The sequence below is a fragment of the Aricia agestis genome, chromosome 13 (assembly GCF_905147365.1).
Source record: "Aricia agestis chromosome 13, ilAriAges1.1, whole genome shotgun sequence".
In the NCBI taxonomy this organism is placed as follows: Eukaryota; Metazoa; Arthropoda; class Insecta; order Lepidoptera; family Lycaenidae; genus Aricia; species Aricia agestis.
In genome coordinates, this window is record NC_056418.1 from 7,374,593 (window position 1) to 7,394,296 (window position 19,704).

At 38.3% G+C, this 19,704-nt stretch overlaps 2 protein-coding genes across 3 annotated transcripts; one reads left to right on the plus strand and one right to left on the minus strand.

Annotated features, from left to right (window-relative positions):
- Nucleotides 1-172: 172 nt before the first annotated feature.
- LOC121733277 lies at nt 173-8,201 on the minus strand. Its single transcript, XM_042123492.1, has 13 exons — nt 7,888-8,201; nt 7,570-7,796; nt 7,294-7,356; nt 5,290-5,504; nt 4,708-4,987; nt 3,899-4,026; nt 3,496-3,765; nt 3,020-3,168; nt 2,633-2,678; nt 2,174-2,275; nt 1,856-1,891; nt 1,271-1,444; nt 173-474 (listed from the first exon to the last, which is right to left on the minus strand). The coding sequence occupies exons 1-13, from the start codon at nt 8,186-8,188 to the stop codon at nt 186-188; spliced, it is 2,280 nt and encodes a 759-aa protein (XP_041979426.1). The 5' UTR covers nt 8,189-8,201; the 3' UTR covers nt 173-185.
- Nucleotides 8,202-8,447: 246 nt separating this feature from the next.
- On the plus strand, nt 8,448-19,154 carry LOC121733242 (HEAT repeat-containing protein 6). 2 transcript variants are annotated; one of them, XM_042123444.1, is made up of 16 exons: nt 8,448-8,711; nt 8,789-9,037; nt 9,109-9,372; nt 9,818-10,021; nt 10,224-10,508; nt 10,658-10,869; nt 11,183-11,412; nt 11,844-12,136; nt 12,807-13,014; nt 13,342-13,502; nt 13,811-13,933; nt 14,265-14,389; nt 16,552-16,639; nt 17,332-17,556; nt 17,967-18,182; nt 18,484-19,154. In XM_042123444.1, the coding sequence occupies exons 1-16, from the start codon at nt 8,565-8,567 to the stop codon at nt 18,739-18,741; spliced, it is 3,288 nt and encodes a 1,095-aa protein (XP_041979378.1). In that variant the 5' UTR covers nt 8,448-8,564; the 3' UTR covers nt 18,742-19,154. The 2 variants fall into 2 exon arrangements, with proteins under 2 accessions (XP_041979378.1, XP_041979377.1); XM_042123443.1 differs by having other exon boundaries at nt 8,494-8,711; nt 9,202-9,372.
- The last annotated feature ends 550 nt before the right edge of the window (nt 19,155-19,704 follow it).

Here is a 19,704-nt window from a genome sequence, read left to right on the forward strand (position 1 = left end):
GTGACGTAACAAAATCTCCTTATGTACGTCAAGTAGAAGAAAAATTGCGAAAGTATTTTTTAAATATATTTTTTCCCTTTTTTGGAAAACGATTTGTGACATAAAAACTCCTTTTGTATATTTTGCGGATATGAAGTAAAAGAATAAATAGCCAAAGAGACAATTTCAACAAAAAATCTCCATCCTCATTCAGCTTTAACTTGGTTTTTCGACTGATACTCCGATACAGTCAACGAGGGTCGGTAACGCTTCAGCTCGGTAAAGCCTACAGTGATCTCTTCCATGTCGTTTTCCATTTGGTCGATAGTTTTGACGTAGTCCGATGATATTTTGTGAGCCACCGCCATACCGTGTTGTAGATCTAATACTGGGTCTAAGGACGTGATTCGTATGGACGAACGAATCGGTCTGTCGTTTCTGACCGGCAGTTGTGTACTGCGTTTTAAGTGGCTCGTTCTAGTATCCTTTGTGTCGCTAAAATGTATGTCAAAAGATGAAGGGCCATTTTTAGGGTTCCGTGCCAAAGGGTAAAAACGGGACCCTATAAATACTATTAATCCTTCAAGCCCCATAAGAGCACCGGTGATTGCGACAGCAATAGAATACAATAGCATTTCCAAGAATCCGCGATCGAAGGATTAAGGGCGTTCGCTGCGTTAAGCGTGCGCCCGGCACCACCCGCGAGGCGTGCTTGTTTCATGTCATCACATAGAGCAGCGCTGCGTTGAGCGGGTCAGCCGTCGCACGATTACTATGGGGAGCGCACGGCGCGGGTGCCCGCGACGGGCAGCCGCGCCGCGCACACGCTCAACGCAGCGAACGTGTCAACGGAAAATAAGAAGTTTTTCTGTCTGTTACCTCTTCAAGCTTAAGTGGCTGTTGCGATTCAGATTAAATTTGGTATGCACACACATTGAGAGACGGGAAAGAACATAAGATAGCTTTTGTTGCTGAAAAATGTACGATTTACGCGCGCTAAACGATTGTTAGCTCAACAGAGTTGCGGGTGTCAAGTCATCTATTTATTTTTATCAATTACTAGATGACGCCCGCAACTCTGTTGCGCGATGCGCCAAAAAAGTTTATCGCGCGGGAACCAGTCATTTTTACGGAATAAAAAGTATCCTATGTCCTTTCCCGGGGCTCGAAATATCTCCATACCAAATTTCAGCAAAATCGGTTCAGCGGCTTAGGCGTAAATAGGTAACAGACAGACACACTTTCGCATTTATAATACTAGTATGGGTAATAATAATAAATCGAATATTACGTCATAGTTTGTCGTTTGAATGTTGGGGCTGGATCGAGCGCGCTCTCCCGATAGAGATGGGCGAAAGGAGAGGATTGTTCGTCTGAAGTATCTGATGTTATGTCCTCCCAACAACTGGTACCAGGGTCACAAACGCACGTCATCTGCTCATCACTCGTACGCCATATTTGCTTACTGTAAATTAAGCCATAAGTGCCATTTAAGACATTGATTCACAGGCAGATGGTCTGCCATCTGCCTGTGTGTCAATTTCTTTCTTTCCTATGTCGTTTGGTGGGGTTGTCTCAATTCAATGTTAGCTGTGATCTGCCGGAAGGGTTTGACATAACGCGACCAAGTAACGTAAGTCCGCCGTTTGCCTCGGCTGGGTAGTGGTGTTAGCTCACGCGAACCTGCATAGCGGAGTACCGCCGAATTTTTAGTGGGTACCTCCACCATCTTCGGACGCAACAGAGACCCACATACTTGCGGATAGGATCCCCATCCCCCGCAAGATACTTTTGCTTATGATCAACTTTTCTGATCACGATGACTCCATTATGGTTTGTGCTAGATGACTATCAGAACGACTAGCTGTAGTTTTACCTGTGTTTGGATTCGTCACCACCAACCATATCTGATCTGAAACAAATATGAGTTAGCCATAGGTATAAACTATAAAGTACGGGCTACAGCGGTCAGCGATTACGGAAGACATACATAATTTTACGGAATTATCTTAAATATCTAGTATTTTTGTGTTACGGTTCGTTATAAGTAGTTTTCAATACGTCACTAGGTACTTTGTCAAAGCAGTAACACGTAGTATGGAAGTGGAACTTGATAGAAATTGTATGTATCAATATGAATATTATTGTGTCTTGTTTACGGTTTTAGTTATGATAAGTAGTTAGTAGAGTATACTTTCTGATGTTCTCAAACAGATCGTGTTTGCTGTGCGCCCACGACGCTCTCGCGATGTTTCTGATCACGCTGCCCGCAAAACTGACTCGTTCTCCTCTCAATCTGAAAATATTTTCTGCTAAGTTTTTCATATTTAAAATTGGTCATCATTCGTAATTATTATTATTTATTGGTTGATTATTAGACAGCTAAACTCTGCGGACGGCAATTTCAATTCAATGAGAATATTCTGAGTCCTGCAGGGCGATTCACGATTCCCGTTTGACACGGATTCGGAAACTTTACCGTGCAGTCATTGGTCAATGTGCACGGCGATCGTTTATTGGATGTCGCGCGTTGAAATTTCCGAATCCCGGGGCCCTGGGGTAGTAAAGAAACTTATTGTGTAATGGCCATTTAAAATTCGCCTCGTCACGTTACAATGTTAACAAAATATAAGTATACTTAATTGGTTCCTACCGTATATGTTTTTTCGTTCCCATCTCATTCTCAGATTCAAATGCACCTAAAACATAAAATAGTACTTACTAAAATTGACGTCACACGATAAGAATATATAATATTATGTTGTACCCTGCTCGTAATTATACCACTTAAAGCGGGCCCCTAGAAAATCAATGCAATATAATTGACCGTCTAGGGTTGATATTGAAAATCGCGCGCATTTGGACCTGTATTCACTTTGATTAGTGCAAGTGCAGGTGATTAGTGTTTAGTAGGAATTAAAGCACTTGCACTAATCAGTCGCTGTCCACACTGACTTTCTCCTGATTAATCACCTGTTTCACTCAAAGTGAATACAGGCCCTTTAATCTAATTGTCAAATAAACTATTCAATAAAATTGCCTTCAGAAACGTGACGCTGTGACTGTCGGGAGTAGTATTTGTACGACGAAGATTCTGAGACCGTTAAAACCCTCGGTCTAGTATATTTCTTCTGCCCAGGCTCAGCAGTTATTAGGTCATTTTCATAACAGTAATCGCCCTTCAAGAATCTGTGGGGCATTAAATAAAGAAACTAGTCTGATAGCTGAATAGACAATGTATTTCAACGCCTGTTACGTATGAAATTTATATTGTAGAGGATTCTAACATTTATATCTGTTAATATTAGGATTTACATGAATGTCTTTGCCTGTTAAACAGGACTTAGGAGTCCCTGATGCCGCGGCCGCATATACGTCTATCGTAATTCGTACGAAGCTTCGTGCTATGATACACGCAGATACACGCAGATCCTCCAATGGTATCGTTTTAAGCACGAAGCACTACGCAGGTGCGGCCCGGGCATGAGAAAAATTAAAAAGTTACGGCGAACGAACTTTTTTAAATCGAATTCAGAATCCACTTCTTCCGGATAAGGCACATTGGTTAGAGGCAACACAAACGGTCTCTCAGGATTGGTATTCAGACTTTCCGCTATAGAAGTGTAATGAAAATTTTCTTCGCCCGGTTTCATCTCTATCGATTCGGATACTTTGTCTATCGACTCTTCGTGAAGTTCATCTATGTCGCTCATCTTGGAAGAAATCGATTTACTTTCAGTCGATTGACTACGAACTTCTTCTAGTTCATTCTTATGGCGAATAAATCTGTGAAGTTTATAAGAGAAGACAGAAACGTGGTGGTTAGATTTACGTACAGTTAACGGTAATGCGGTATGTTCCATCTCGCTTTATCCTTTTCGCGGCAAACGGCATTACGATTTACGATATAATACCGTACCTTTGAGCGGCTCTCATTGTTCCTGTACCCATTTTGTCTGTGATAATTTCTGGTGCCACATGATCGTACGACTCCTCGCTAACAACGACCTCTACATCAACTATTTTAAACACATTGCTTAAAAGTTCCTGTAATGCACATTTCGTAAAGATTTAATTTCCTTAGCCATAAAAATACTTAAGAGTCCGTATACGAAATTTTGCCGATACCGCTCATTTTACAGACGTGATTTAACAGTTAAAATACAGTATTTCTATAAGTTTTAATGCACAACATGCAATATCATTTCAATTATAATCTAATGTTGCAGCTAGATTTTTTATTTTTTTATTTTAAAATAATCCAACTCAAACCCGCGACAGTTTTGTGATTTTTGCTGTAAAAGGTTTAGAATATCACCTGTTTATGAATTGTATTGATGTCTTAACGGTATGAAAAAAATGCAATGTACTGTTGAGAAAGTCGTCTATACAATGTTGCAATTATTTTTTACCACTTTCATATAAAAAACCCTTTAAAAACCAGAAAACCTATAACTGCCCGCTACTTGGCGATCGTCCTTTTTCACCCGGCATATGAAAGACGGGCGTGAGTGTGAAGAGAGCAGTAGAAAAGATAGTACGGGCTCTTAAGTAGGTAAGTACCTATTATATTATTATTAGCTTACCTATTATGTATTATTAGCTTTTAGATTGTATATAATATAATATATGCAACGAACAATACAATTTTGCTGTATTTCTTGGATACGAACAAACAAATCGACATTGTTTGCTTATGCGCTGTGTCAAATGATAAACTATCCCTACCTCATATAGCCACTCTCCCAGCTTTGCTAAGTCTTCAATGTGTCCTTGAAGATACTCTTTAGTTCTGTTCTTTGTCTCCACATCTGGTGTTTCAACATTAAGAATCCCAGCTCTGTAGATTATAATCTTTGACGTCGGGGATTCGTACCAAGTGGGCACTGATTCGATCTTGCGTAGTGTCTCGTCACCTTCTATCAACTGCCCAAACGCAACGTACTTGCTGGCCATCCACGGTGCCGGTTGTAGAAGCACAAAGAATTGCGTGGAGCAATCCACATTTCTATAAAACAACTTAATATTTTTAGCATTTAGATATTGTGAATTTTGATATACCTAACAAAGTTGAACCCTTTTCCGAAACGGGGTGCCGAAGGCAGACGATGCGACGGGGCGAAGTTTTAGCTCTGCCAGTACCCTTGGGGCGCCAAAGAAATCTCGCCCAGGGTGCTGGTACGTTTTGGTGTTGTTATTACCCTAATCATACGTTTCGGTGTTATTATTGTCCTAACATTGACTACGTTCTTGGTCTGAAGAGTTCCACAATACCTACGTGTGGGAAATAATCTACCATTTCCATCATACCTGCCATCATTAGCCATGCCGAGAACTCCTCGCTTGTCGTGTTGTACGATGTAGTTTTCGCAGTCTAGACTGACACTCTTCAGTCCATATCCACCGCACTGGATCCAGCAGTCTTTCACGATGCGGTGAACAGGTGTGCCCGAGTATCCGCCTTTTCGAGTCTCACAAAGACGAACGAAATTCTCGCATGTTTTTGGGACTATTTCTGCATACAGCTGGAAGGTGGATGCAAAGCCCAATACTGTAGACTAGATTTGATGATGTCATTGAGACACTACTGTCTACTAAATATCTACCAACTAGCTGTTGCCCGCGACTTCGTCCGCGTGGACTTTAGTTTATAGGTTGTTCCCGTACATCGATTGAGTCGTTTACGCGCAAATCAGAAAAGTATATTGTGTGGGACCTGCACATTTTTCCGGGACAAAAAATATTCCTTGTCCCAGATTCAAATTAGTATCTCGCCAATGCCAAATTTCATCAAAATAGTTAAATAGTTTAGGCGAGAATAAAAAGTATCCCTGCCCTTTCCCGAAACTGAAAGTATTACTATACCAAATTTCATCAAAATAGATTATTTAATATATTTTGATGAAATTTGGTATGGTAATACTTTCAGTGTAATACTTTCAGTTTAGGCATAATTATAAAAGTTTATTGTGCGGGAACCGTACATTTTCCGGGACAAAATTAGTATTCCTTGTCTTTTCCCGAGACTCAAAGTAACTCCATACCAAATTTCATCAAAAAGATACGAAATCGCGCAAATCATAAAAGTACTTATATTGTTCAGTAACCGTACATTTTTCCGAGACAAAATGTATCCTTTGTTTTTTTTTCGGTACTCAAAGTATTTTTATACCAAACAGCAAAATGGGTCCAGCCGTTTACGCGTGATATCGTGACCACGCGAAATATAACGTTCCGCGCAGCTTCACCCGCGTAAATTAGATATTTCACAGACAAATTAGTCCACAAAAAAATAGCCTATGATCCTTCACGTGGTTTACTTCTTATCTGTGCTAAATAACAGAAAAATTGCTCCAGTAGTTCGTGAGATAAGCCCTTTCAAATAGTTCCCCCGTTTTTTTCCACATTTACCTCTATTTCTTCGCTTCTATTAGTCTTAGCATGATAAAATATAGTCTATAGCCTTCCTCGATAAATGGGCTATCTAACACTGAAATAATTTTCCAAATCGGATCAGTAGTTCCTAAGATTAGCACGGTCAAATAAGCCCTTTCAAATAATTTCTCCCGTTTTTTCGACACTTTCCTCTATTTCTTTGCTTCTATTAGTCTTAGCGCAATAAAATATAACCTATAGCCTTTCTCGATAGATAGGCTATCTAACACTGAAATAATTTTTCAAATCGGACCAGTAGTTCCTGAGATTAGCGCGTTCAAGTAAGCCATATCAAATAATTTCTCCCGTTTTTAGACACTTTCCTCTATTTCTTCACTTCTATTAGTTTTAGCGCAATAAAATATAACCTGTAGCCTTCCTGGATAAATAGGCTATCTAACACTGAAAGAATTTTTCAAATCGAACCAGTAGTTCCTGAGATTAGCGCGTTCAAATAAGCTCTTTCAAATAATTTCCCCCCCGTTTTTTCCACACTTTCCTCTATTTCTCCGCTCCTATTAATATTAGCGTGATAAATATAGCCTGAGGCCTTCCTCGATAAATGGGCTATCTAACACTGAAAGAATTTTTCAAATCGGACCAGTAGTTCCTGAGATTAGCGCGTTCAAACAAACAAACAAACTAACAAACTCTTCCGCTTTATAATATTAAGTATACATAAGAGCCCCCGCAGACTGCAGACTTTTCTAGTCGGCCGATAGTTTGACCAAGTTGCAGGTTTTCAGAACGTAATTATCGGCCGATACAAATCGTTTAGTATGCGCACCTTCATGCATCTTCGTGCTGATTAAGCTTTCTATCAAATTATCGGCCGACTAAAAGCCTGCAGTCTGCGGGGCTCTAACGAAAACGTCTTACCATGAATATCAGTGTTCCAATGTGTTCGTCGTTGATAGAGATGTGCATATAAACACATGGTCTCTGAAAGTTCAACGCATTACGCAAGAGCTATGCAAGTAAAAAAGACTATGGCTGCGACTTAGTGGTGTCACAACTCACAATAGGCGAATGTTACTAAGTAAATAATTGATTGAATAGTTATACATTATTATATTCTAAGTAATTATTATTAACTACTAGTAAAAGCTAAGTGACTATTGGTGTTAAATATGGCTAAGAGGTGGAAGTACTAACTCCGGAACACCTGATGTACGTGACAAAGTTCTCTTCGGCTTCCTTTTGGTAATCTAAACTGACGTGGTAGTGGTATTTCTCCTTTACAGCAGCGCGCAGCTCTTTTTCACCTCCCAGGAACTTGTCGTTAACGATTACAGCCACTTGGCCATCCAGACAGTACGCTGGGGTTCTGTAGTAGACTTTCAGTTCATCCAAAAAATCACACCATTCAACAGAAGTCAACCCTAAAATGAAATCATTATTTATTGTATTGACCTAAACATGATTGTAGATTCTTACAATCTCGACAACTCCTCGAAAAGGCTTTAGAAATACCATGAACTGTAGGTTCTTCAAAAACTCGTGGCCGATACTTGTATAATCCTCTTACTATGTGTGAAGAGTAAATAAATTCCTTTGCAAGTCTATTTCCGATTACAGTGAATTTCACAAGCTCCTTATTTTGTTCCTTCTTTCTAATAGCTGACTTAGGTCTAGGATAGCAAGGATTATCGACAGAATTGTGGGCATATTTAATTTTATCACTTAATTTAGGCTTAATGGTTTTTGCCCATGGATGTAAGTCTATGATTTCTTTTGTGCCACTAATTTTATATGAGAAAGTCGAGGATTCCATAATATTGAGCTAAATTATGTAAACAAAGATTTGTCAAAAAATCAATTCAAATGTCTTGTAAGTTGTAACAAAAAGCAAACAGTTTTTGGATTCATTATTTTTTATTTATTGGCAAAATAGTATGTTTTATTTTATTGTGACAAAGACGTAGATGAATCAGTTTGACACTGACGGTTGCCATGACTCATGACGTTTGAAGAAGAAGATGGAAAACCAGCAACAAATGTTAGAAAATTGTGCATTTTCTTGATTTAAATTTTTTATTACTGCTTATAATTACTATATTAAATATCAAAATTCGTATATACAAAAGTATCAGTTAACCAAGGCTTTGTTATTCCAAGCTGTGGTGGAAAATTATTCGTTTCATATCAAAATGAACTTATCCCAGCAGTTTTCGATGATCTCTACTGAATTGTGTAATAATTTGTATGTGAAAGGATACAATAAGTTAGCAGTTAACTCGCTCATAGATGAACTAAACGCTAAACCATACAAATCGGAACTTTTTGTATCAATACAGGTATGTTCTTTCATTTTGGTTGTACAATACTTTTTGACCTAATTTTAAAAAATTACTGAGTATTTTTTGTATTTTAGGACGCAAACCCACTTATAATAGGTTTGTGTGTTAACATAAAACCATCAGATGAGTGTCTGTCAGCGAAAACTTCTCATCTAATATGTAAAATCATAACAAAACAAAACATACAGTTCCCCGGAGATTCCATAAGCAGAGCTGTGGGATGGCATTTACAATGTTTGAAGACATGTTCAGATATAATACTCCCGGATATATTACACAATTTGCAGTGCATACTGCAATACAATCCACTGAGTGGCACGCAGGTAATGTTATTTTTCGTCAATACATCAAGATCTTAAGAATTCCTTGGATTTTACCAATTATCTTTTTTCAGTACATCAATGATTTCATTGGGAAGGATGGATTCTTATTAAATGTAATCTACATCGATAAAAATATTGTTTCAAATGCTCAAAATTCACTGCAGATATATTTAATGGCTTACAAATGCATTATCAGTCTCTTGACTATTGATGATAATAAATCTAATGAAGAAAAGTCTATCACAGTGGACACAAAGGAAAATTTAGTACAAGTTGTTATTAATTTTCTAATGAAAGGATATACAAAAACACAAGATGAATTTATGTACTGCAAGGTAAGGTACTTAAACCTAATAGAACTGCTTGTATTACAATGTTGCTAATGAAGTTTGTACAACCCGTCGGAAATATCTTCGCCTCGCTGGAATGTGCTTCCCCGCGCCCTTCCCCGCTCATCTGCCCATTATCGTCTATCCAGTACGACGAATAGACGATAACAGGCAGAAGAGTGGAGAAGCGCATTCCAGCAAGGTCCTCAGATATTTCCGATGGGTTACATTTTTTTCTTTCAATATTTTCTTACCTGACAACTTATAAAGGAGGACTATTTATGATTAATATTATTGAATTTAGCATCTTATGTATGCTTGTGCCTCTGTACCTCTTAGTACTAACACTAATAAGATTTATAATAATGTCAATAGATTTATAATTAGTTTTAAGTTAAGTAAACTAGGTATAACCATATGTGCAGAATTTAATATTTAAATTATATTCTAGGTAGTGATATCAGCGTTGCGAGTTCTTGCCCATATTCACTTCAATGATGCAAATGTATGTGTTCAGACACCGGAAATTGTGGGTATTTGTAGATACTTTATTCTTTATGGTATACTCAATCAAAACAACAAACCAGAAAGATTGATGCCAGCACAACAGACTATTGCTTCAGCACCAGTAAAACCCAACACCAAAGGGGGAAAGGTAAGTAAGAAAAACCATTTTCCAGTATTTATTTTGATTCACAAGACTAGTGAACAATGGCATCAAGAGTGAATATCACTTTTACACCAGTTTTTAAGTTTAAATAAAATTTTATATATTAAAAAAAAATTGAAGTATTTCAAAGTTGGAATTAGGTCATGTCTTTTTCAAACATATTTCATCATATATTTTATTATTACAGAAACAAAAACAAAGAAAGCAAAGAAACAATGCTATCGAAAGTCTCAAGAAGGAAATACCTGTGTCTGATCGTAGTTTGATGAAAGATGTAGATAACTTCGAAAACAATGCTGCATATAGACCTGCCAGTAAGAATTATTTGGAGCCCAACAAGAGTAAGGCTGTTTGGACTTTGACTAGTGACTCTGACATGTCCGATATGGAGAGCGGTAGAGAGGCTAAACTCATAGCTTTGAAGTCCAGAGTAAGACAGAGTGCCGCAAATCTATTCTTAGTTTTATTCAAGGTGAGCTTGACAGTATGAATTTTTGATTGAGCTTATAATATTATGTAACCATTGCAAAAAGTATATTTTATTTTAACTGTTTTGGACCAAACAATACAAGTTATTTTCTTCTTAGCCTAAAGTACCTGTTAAAATTTTCTTATTCTCAGGTAAAAGAAAAGAGGGAAATTTTTGGTTACTGGTGGGCACTGTTTCCTGATTCTCCAGAGCCTAGCAACTGGCTAGCTGAGCCTAACTCTAAGAAGACCCTAGCATACTGTGCCCTCACAGATCCTATAGCTAGCAGTAGAGCTGCTGCGCTTAGTGTTATATTGGCCTTGCTGTCTGGTTCTCGACCTTATTTGTCTCAGGCAGAAGTTTGGTAAGTAGAAACTTCATAAATTACCTATACAGTTTGTAAGTTAAAATTTCTTACACTGATCCATGTTGCTGTCTTCGTCTGATACCTTGCAAATGCCACTTGACAGATAATGACAGGGACGTAGATTAGCGTGAGCCTAGAGAGAATGTTTTTATTAATAGTGGGATAGTAATGTTAATTATTCAACTTCAATATTTGCTTTGCCTAATCCTTTTACTTATGGGATCAGATGTCCAGATCTTAGAAGGTTTTTTGATATTTGAATTGATGTCACGAATCATAATATAATGAAGCCGACATGTGTTTTTTTCAGCAAAAAGTGGAATGCTTCGTTCATTCCATTCTCAGTATCTTTAGGTAACATAATAAACTGTATGCACAAGGTGCTAGTTAGTATATTGGACACTGAGCGAGGCCATGCTGTGATACTAGTCGCGCTCAAGTGCTGCGCAGCGCTGGTACAAGCCACGCCGTACCATAAGATGCAAGAGGGCTTGATAACTGAACTAGTACGGGCTACTAGAAAGTTCTTGATACATAGAGGTATAGTACTTATATTTTTTTTAATAAATAAATTTCTGAACCATTACATAGTTTATGTAGTTGCTTCTTTTGTTTTTTATAATGAATTATTATTTTATTGGACAGGTTAATGTCTACTGCAAAAAGCACATTACTCATTAGATTATATTTGTTTTTATTATCATGTGTAAGTTTGCATATAAATTTTGTGCAAATTGAACATTACAATACCCCAACCTAGGCGTAGCTGTGTTAAGCTGTAAGTTCTAGGCAGATTGGGGGATTGTAATGCTCAATTTGTACAAAATTTATCATATACAAACTGTATGTTAAGTTATAAAACAAGACTCAGTAAGACCTTTTTGTCATGCTTGGAGTAAAGTTTTTTATTTTATTTTGAACGAAGAGTATCATTATTCATGTTAATCACAAACGCGTTATTGAAAATTCAGATGTGACATTACAAGTTGGAGCACTTATCACTATTGGCTGTGTTCTATCTATTGACCCCAAAGTGCCAGAAGTGCTTAAATCTATGGAGAAAGACGCTTCTACCTCGTGTAAAACACAGAGCGATGAAAACTCAGATCTGAATAATTTAGACGACGAAGAAGGCTACTCTGATGATGAATTTTTCGCCGAAGAAGTTAGCGATAAGAAAGAAAATGAATATTGCTTCAAGAGTTGGATCTTGGATATATGTTTCAAAAATATTGGATGGCTCTTTAAAGGAAATGAACGTGTGGTATGTGTTGTTTATTTTTGATATTTTTTTTCACAGTTTATTTCCGATCCCAAAATCACTTTGCTTACAATTAAAAGGACAACAATTTTCATGTCACTTCTGTAAATAGCGTGTCGATTGAATTATGTGAAACGTTAGCATCAAAGTTACAGCATTTTGTAAATGAAAATAACGCCTCCGTAGTCTAGTGGTATAGGGTGCGGCTCTTGACTCGGAGGTCGTTGGTTCGATTCCTGCGTCGGAAACATGTTATTTCCAAGTTTGGTTAGGATAATGCAGGCTGATCACCTGATTGTCTGACAAGTAAGATGGATATGCGTCGGATGGGCATGTAAAAAGTCGGTCCTGCGCCTAATCTCTCGCCGCGCCGGTCGTGTCGGTCTTCCGTCCCACTGAGTTATGAGAGTAAAGGAATACTAAACGTACGTAGCTGGCCCGGTTTCAATGAAACCGGCCACCGTCACCGAAACCGGTGTGGGAGCTATTATTATTTTGTAAATACCGACAGCGCTTACGGAGTGTGTGGCCCGATTCTCGCAGATTTTTAATCACCATTTCAATAGCATTAGGTCCAGTTGATCCAGCTATTGCTAATCGTTTCCATCTCAAATAGTCTTCTTTTACTATAAGACTTCCAAAAAAAGATTCTAATATATTGTATTATTTTCAGAGATGTATACCGTCCGCTATACCGGTCGTCCTTGAATCGCTGCAAGTTCTATCGGCTATAGCGTTCCACCACTTGTCTGAGTTGCTCAAACCACATCTGACTCTACTAGCTGATGTGCTCAGCGAAGTGTTACAACATGAGCACCAAGACGTTGTATTGCAAGCGTCGCGAACGATCAGTATTATAGGCGACGCTATACAGAAGCTCGGTATGTGAAAAATAATTCATTTTGTAAAATAATAATAGGTTCGGGTCGCAGAGCATTATTTTCTCTTACAATTGAGCACAAAATATATTATAAATGCAAAAGTGTGTTTGTCCGACTGTCTGTTACCTCTTCACGCTCAAACGGCTGAACCGTTTACTTAAAATTTTGTGTTGAGATACCTTGAGAGACCAAAATGGACATAGAATAGTTTTTGTTGTGAAAAAATGTATGGTTTCCGCACGATAAATAAATTGAGACGCAACGAATTAGTGGACGTCAACTAGTCTAAAATATACCAACAACAGAATCTTACATACAAATTTTCAGAGCAAATAGACGAACCGCCTAACCTCAAACACTGCGTGTACATGTGGGAGACAGTACTAGGGCCGTTGTCGTCAGTGCTGCAACACGACGCGACGTCCGCCAAGGCCGTCGTCTGCGACTGTATCGCGAACATCGGGGAGCGGACCTTCAAGGAGCTACCGGTGAGTTCTTCTTCTTCGTTTTCAAAGTTCTCCGGGGAAAATTGGCATACCAAAATAATGCCTTGAAGCTAGTAGATCGTAAGGCTAATAGCTAATTGTCTCATTAATGAATGGATATATTGTTATTCCATTTTAAACGATTAGTACTTGTTTTAAAACGATAGCAAATAGTCGTTCGCGAGTGAAGGAAGCTATGAATTTAATTAAACGAATTTCTACTTAACGGACTTTAAGGCTTACTTAGAACTACTTAGAACTAGTCTTATAATAATAATATATACTCATAATATTATGTTATTTTATTCCAGAGTCGCACGCAGATGTTATGCTGTGCGCTGCTGGTGGGCTCGTGTGGGGACGCAGACGCGGCCGTGCGCGCCGCCGCCGTGCGCGCGCTCGCCATGGCGGTCATATACCGCACGCTCAGAGAGGTATACACCCACTTTGACCACGCTCACTTTTAATAATATGGAATATAATTCGTAGTGACCTAAATGCAAAGTTATTGTGTGGACAATGGCTTCCAATTGTAACGACTCGTATAGATCGACTTTTAATATATTGTTCACAGATACAAATGTATTAGAAAGAAGTATTTTTGTTTTACCAGTTATACGAATGATAAATAAAAAAAAACCTGTTCAAATTTAGTTTGTTATTATTTTTAGCAATATTCCGCCTGTTCGTCACAGTAGATACAGACAATACATTAGTTGAAATATAAGGCGGGCCCAAACTCGTAAAAAAGTATGTTATGTACAGGACATGTGTTTCGTGTGCGACTGCGGTGAGAACGTGCTGCGCGCGCTGGCTGAGCCGAGCGTGGTGGTGCGGACGAAGGCGGCCTGGGCGCTCGCCAACCTCAGCGACGCGCTCGTATTGAACATGTGAGCACACCCCTACATTTTACAAACATTTCATCGGAAATGTCGCTGACGCATCGCAAATTTCCACGATGCGTGCTGCGACGTCGCAACGCATTGTTGTGGCCTGGCCCTTATGTGCCTTATACCGCACTAGACGGAACTTTAGTGCCGAACGTGACACATACTCGCGTTGCGGCCGACAAAATTGGCGGAATTCTTCAGTTTTTTGAGTTTTGAATTATTTTGCCGCCGATTTTGGCGATGCGGTGCCGCAGTCCGCGTGTGTTTTGGCCCTTACTGCAGCAGCGATGAGCGACGGTAGCGTCGCTCATCGCTGCTGCAGTAAGGGTAGACTTGACGTCTAAATGCGCCCTAAAGTGTAGACTTTAGGGCGCATTTAGACGTGCGCGTTTTGAAATATGTATGAACATTGAAAATACACACAATACCATACACACAAGGGTGTTCTTGACAGGTATGCCTGAACAGGTCATCTGTACAGAAAAACCTTAGCGTATATGCGGTCAAACATTATTTTTATGAAAGGGCTATGCGTAAAAGCTGAGAGCGCTCTCACGTATATCGTCACAGTTCAGTGTAGAAAATAATGGTTATTCGTAAAATTTGTATTTTAAGACGACATGTTTCCGCTCCGCTGTCAGAACCTAAAAAGGAAAAAAAAAAGTTTATTTACGATAGTCAGATGACGTATGATATAAAAGCTAGATATATAGAAGGATGCATTAGATATGATGTAGCTTGTAGATGTTTACATTTAGAAGGTTAGATGATAACTTTACTAACTACATCCGCTTATTCGTTGCACTTGTCACTTGTGTTTCATTTTCCAATTACATTTAGTCACAAGTCATAACAAAACAAATGTTGCACAATCTTATTCTAGCGTTGTCATCTTTGTTAATTAGATATGTTTATTTGTTGACGATTTAACTATTACGTCTTCAATCACCTTGAATTTTGAACGCAGTTTAAACGGTTAAGGTACAAGTTGGAAGCTCCATCCATCCATCCATCTCTCTCTCTTTTTTTTGAGTGTACATTCCATCCGTGTCCCTTAACACCTCTCAAGTTTTTTCTATGAATGTGTTGATAGCTGCGCAGGGTATTTCATAGAAATAAATACAAACCAGTAGTGTCGCGACGACACGTCGTCTGCGGTTGCTTCATGTTTGGCTTGTTTGAAAGTTTAACTGCCGTACTTAGCGAGGAATATTAATTGTTCAACTGTAATTAAATGAATATTTTGACGTAAGCCCCAGACATTATCTGTTATTTCACTAATTCTTAATGTACTTAATTACAGTTAAGTAATTAATATTTGTGTCTGAATGCTGCAGTACACTTACTGCGATTTAGCTTAATTGGGCTACTGCACAATGGAACTAAATCGCACTAATGGCTGGTTTACATATTGTGTTAAGTTGATAAGTAGTTAACTAAATTTTAACTTAATTTTAAGTTATTTATTGCATGTAAACGCAAAATTTAGTAGCAAGTAGCAAGTTAAAATTTAGTTAAGTACTAAACAAGGAAATTATAATTTTGACTATTTTCTGTTAAGTTGGCAGGCGGGGCTTGTCACTTGACACATTTCGGGCAGGCACTTTAAATTAAGGTAAAATTTAGTTGACTACTTATCAACTTAATACGAAGTGCCACAGTTTAATAAGCGATTAACAGTAACAGTAAAAAAACTAAAAAACACACTTTATTTATTTTCATCTTTTATTGCAATTATTAGAAATCATTTTTTTAATATTGCATTGCAATGCAATATCAAATATTGCATTGCTATTGGCTCTTAATATTAAATGCCTCTTAGTACGACCGTTAGATTCTAAAATTTGCGAAAACCGTGATTAAAGTTAATTCTTCTTTCAATGTTATGCTTTAGCACTTTTTTTATCTGCAATTTTTTAATATCGTGTGTTTACATCGGACGTGAGTGTCTTAGAATGTTGCACAACTGATTTTCATATGCTTACATCAGGGGATAGAGTGATTCAAGAGATTCGCATGTATAATTCGTGTCTATTATCTTTGGCTATTTACAAAACAATCGTACTCCAACGTCAGACACCACGTGTAGGTATCGTGATTCGTGATGTATATTTTTAAATTGTTTTGGTGAGATAATGGAAGTTTTCCGTGGAACATTTCAGGCAGGAACCCGATATAGATTCGGTCGACGATAGCCTGCTACTACGGCTACTAGAGGTCAGCATACGCTGCGCCACAGATAATGATAAGGTAAATAAACAAATTAATTGGGTGATTGAGGATTTTTTTCCTTATTGTTTTTTCCTCATTATAAAAGATATGAGTTTTGGTATGGAGATATCTTCTGATGAAATATGCAACCGCAATGCTATAGGTTGGGTTGCACCAACTAACTTTAACTATAACTTTAACTACAATGCAAAATGTCAAATCTTTGGTTAAAGTTAAAAATAGACGCCATCAAGACGCCATATTTAACCATAACCATAGAGCTCGACAAGGTTTTAAATGCACGTGGCGAAAAAAGCAACTAACGCTGTCATCATACAAAAACGCCATTTTTGACAGTTCCAGCAGTCAACTTTGACCGGAGAAATTGACAGATGACGACCAGCTGTCATCTGTCAATTTCTCCGGTCAAAGTTAAATTAAGCCTTAACTATAACCATAACTTTAACTTTAACCACGCCTCTGGTGCAACCCAACCATAGTGTTTGCACTTAAGCTCATGTATGCCACAAATAGGCAAAAGTCATCGTAGCAATTAAAAATCAACATCTTCGAAAAAAGCAATATGATCTGACATTTGGAGATACTTATGACAACATTAAAAGAAATTTTCGCTCAACCCTTATACTATTTTAAGATGTATGTTCTGAATAAAGTATAGTAAGGGTCAGTAAAACTAATATTTTATAACCCATCGGCCATCATATTCGCAGGTGAAAATGAGCGCGGTGCGAGCTCTAGGCAACCTACTCCGGTACATAACAGAAGCCCACCTCCGTCAACACTCGCAGCTGAAAAGCCTCTGTGACGCGGCAGTAGAGAAGTTACTGGATTGCGCGTGTAGAGTCACCAACATGAAGGTGCGGTGGAACGCCTGTTACGCCCTCGGCAATGCCATGAAAAACGACGTTCTGTATACCTGGTGCGATGGATGGCTGGTAAGCTATGTAATCGACCTCCAAAATAGGAGGTTCTATTTTTGGCTTTATTATGTTTTTCGTTACATTATATCAAAAAAGTATAAAAATGTCGTAAGAGACTACAGTATCTAGGTTTTCCCTGGTAAAACATAGATATTGTAATTATAGTCCCCCACGGATGACTATATTTTACATAGATTCTGTTCTTAAAAAGTGTACAAAATAATTATTGAAAACTCGATGCACAAACGTATGGTTGCTATTGCTATGACTTAATTTATACATTATTATAAATGTACTTACTATTAAATTCTGCTATTTGTTTGCCATGCGACATTTCTCACACACCAGGCAAATCAGACTTGTATATTTATTTGTTTTGTAATTATATTTCTAATAGTAAGCTTCAAATAATTATTTCGTTTCAGAGCAAAGCATTCGAGAGTCTATGCAAGCTAGCGCAAGACTGCAAGAACCTGAAGGTGCGTATAAACGCGGCGTCGGCGCTGCGGTCGCCATGGCAACGCGCGCTGTACGGCCGCCATCTTGTGCCGGTGTGGCGCGCCGTAATGGCCGCCCTAGAGACCGCCGCCAACGTCGACGACTTTACGGAGTACAAGCATAAGGATAATCTTATTGAACAGGTAATACTGGATTATATTTTAAGTTGTTATGAGATGTAAATTAGTCAGAATTTCTACACAGACTTTTGCCAAACAAATGACTAATTAATGTTTATCCTTGACATGCTGTTGATCACGTTTCCACCGGAGCTGCGTCGCGAAGAATGTGTTTTTGATAACAAATAAAAGCGGCTCATTTGCTTGACCTTGCTAAGCGCAGCGATTCTATTGGATTTTGAAACTCCAATTTTCGTGACGCAGCTCCAGTAGAAAAAGCAATCAACGTACTTACCTAAATTGCTTATTAACGTTTTTGTTTCAGCTTTGCGTAACTCTCGCTCACCTCTGCTGTCTACTAAAGCCTTCGGACCTACCAGAAATACTAGACCCCCTGGTCTTCCACTTCGACTGCGCGAAATCCATGTACGCGCAGCTCTACAATAAATTGCCACCTGAGAACGCGTCGTGCCTCAAAATGCTGCAGGCGGCGAAATTCGTAACCATAGACCTAATAGCGGAGACTGACACCCAGCAACAAGCCCTTGGAATGTTACAGGAAATATTTATTTGGGATACGTAATACTTTGACCAACAGTGACACAGTATAGGCTTTTAAAAAAACTTACAAGGACATTCTTCTTCTTTATATCAACCTTCGTAAATTGTCAATGCCAGAGGGGCATTAATTATTAGGATATTGCGTGTGGATGATATTTTTATTGGAGGATGTGAAAGGTCTATTATTATATAGGCTATTGACACAAGTGATAATTCATTATTCGGTGTAACAAAAGTGATATTCGCTTGATATTGATATATTGATAGGAGAGCGTGAGTCGAGAGTGAAAAAAGGTGTTCAAATTTAGATAACCTTTAGAAAATAGAATAGACGGCGTTCTCGTTAGATCTGACATCAGCCACGCGCTAAACAGCCTTGTAGTAAATGGCTTACAGTGCTCCCAAAGTGATAATGCGCATAGAAATTTTCGTAATTTTTCGGCAACGGTCGTATTTCCCGAGCGCTGAAGACGTCGCTGCAAAGCGCTATTTTTAAACTTAACTTTAAAGAAAAACAGCGCTTTGCAGCTACATAGAGGCGCCTTACGTTGCTTGGACGTTACCATGGTAAGGTCACTGGCCACGTCGCGATGGCTTCCCGGTGAGTTAGCAGTAGCACTTATTGACGGTCGACGAACAGCGGACAGCCACCGGCTATATGATATATATTTACTTCTATTTCCTTTGAACAAGGTGTAAAATGCAAGTGCATTGTTTGGGGCTCTTACGTTTCATAGATTCGGATGTTTTAGTGATTACGACAATTAGCGAAGATTTCCATGCGCATTATTAATTTGGGAGTACTGTATATTATTGACCTTTTGAATTTAATATTATAAAACAGGAAACGTCAAAAAACATAAAACAGTCCAAAAAGAAGCTATGATATTGTGGCTGGTTAGGATTAATTAGGTAGGTCTTCCAAGTAATCCACAATTTTTAATTATACACTTTGCAAAATGTAATAACACCTTAGATTTTATTT

Excerpts from the sequence above, each read along its gene's own strand:
- LOC121733277 (XM_042123492.1), bottom strand. The coding sequence starts at position 8,188 with ATGGAATCCTCGACTTTCTCATATAAAATTAGTGGCACAAAAGAAATC. Across the intron at positions 7,357-7,569 it reads CGTACATCAGGTGTTCCGGA|AGACCATGTGTTTATATGCA; the intron begins GTTAGTACTTCC and ends TTGAACTTTCAG. Across the intron at positions 3,766-3,898 it reads ACAATGAGAGCCGCTCAAAG|ATTTATTCGCCATAAGAATG; the intron begins GTACGGTATTAT and ends TAAACTTCACAG.
- LOC121733242 (XM_042123444.1), top strand. The coding sequence starts at position 8,565 with ATGAACTTATCCCAGCAGTTTTCGATGATCTCTACTGAATTGTGTAAT. Across the intron at positions 10,022-10,223 it reads CCAACACCAAAGGGGGAAAG|AAACAAAAACAAAGAAAGCA; the intron begins GTAAGTAAGAAA and ends TTATTATTACAG. Across the intron at positions 10,509-10,657 it reads TATTCTTAGTTTTATTCAAG|GTAAAAGAAAAGAGGGAAAT; the intron begins GTGAGCTTGACA and ends TCTTATTCTCAG.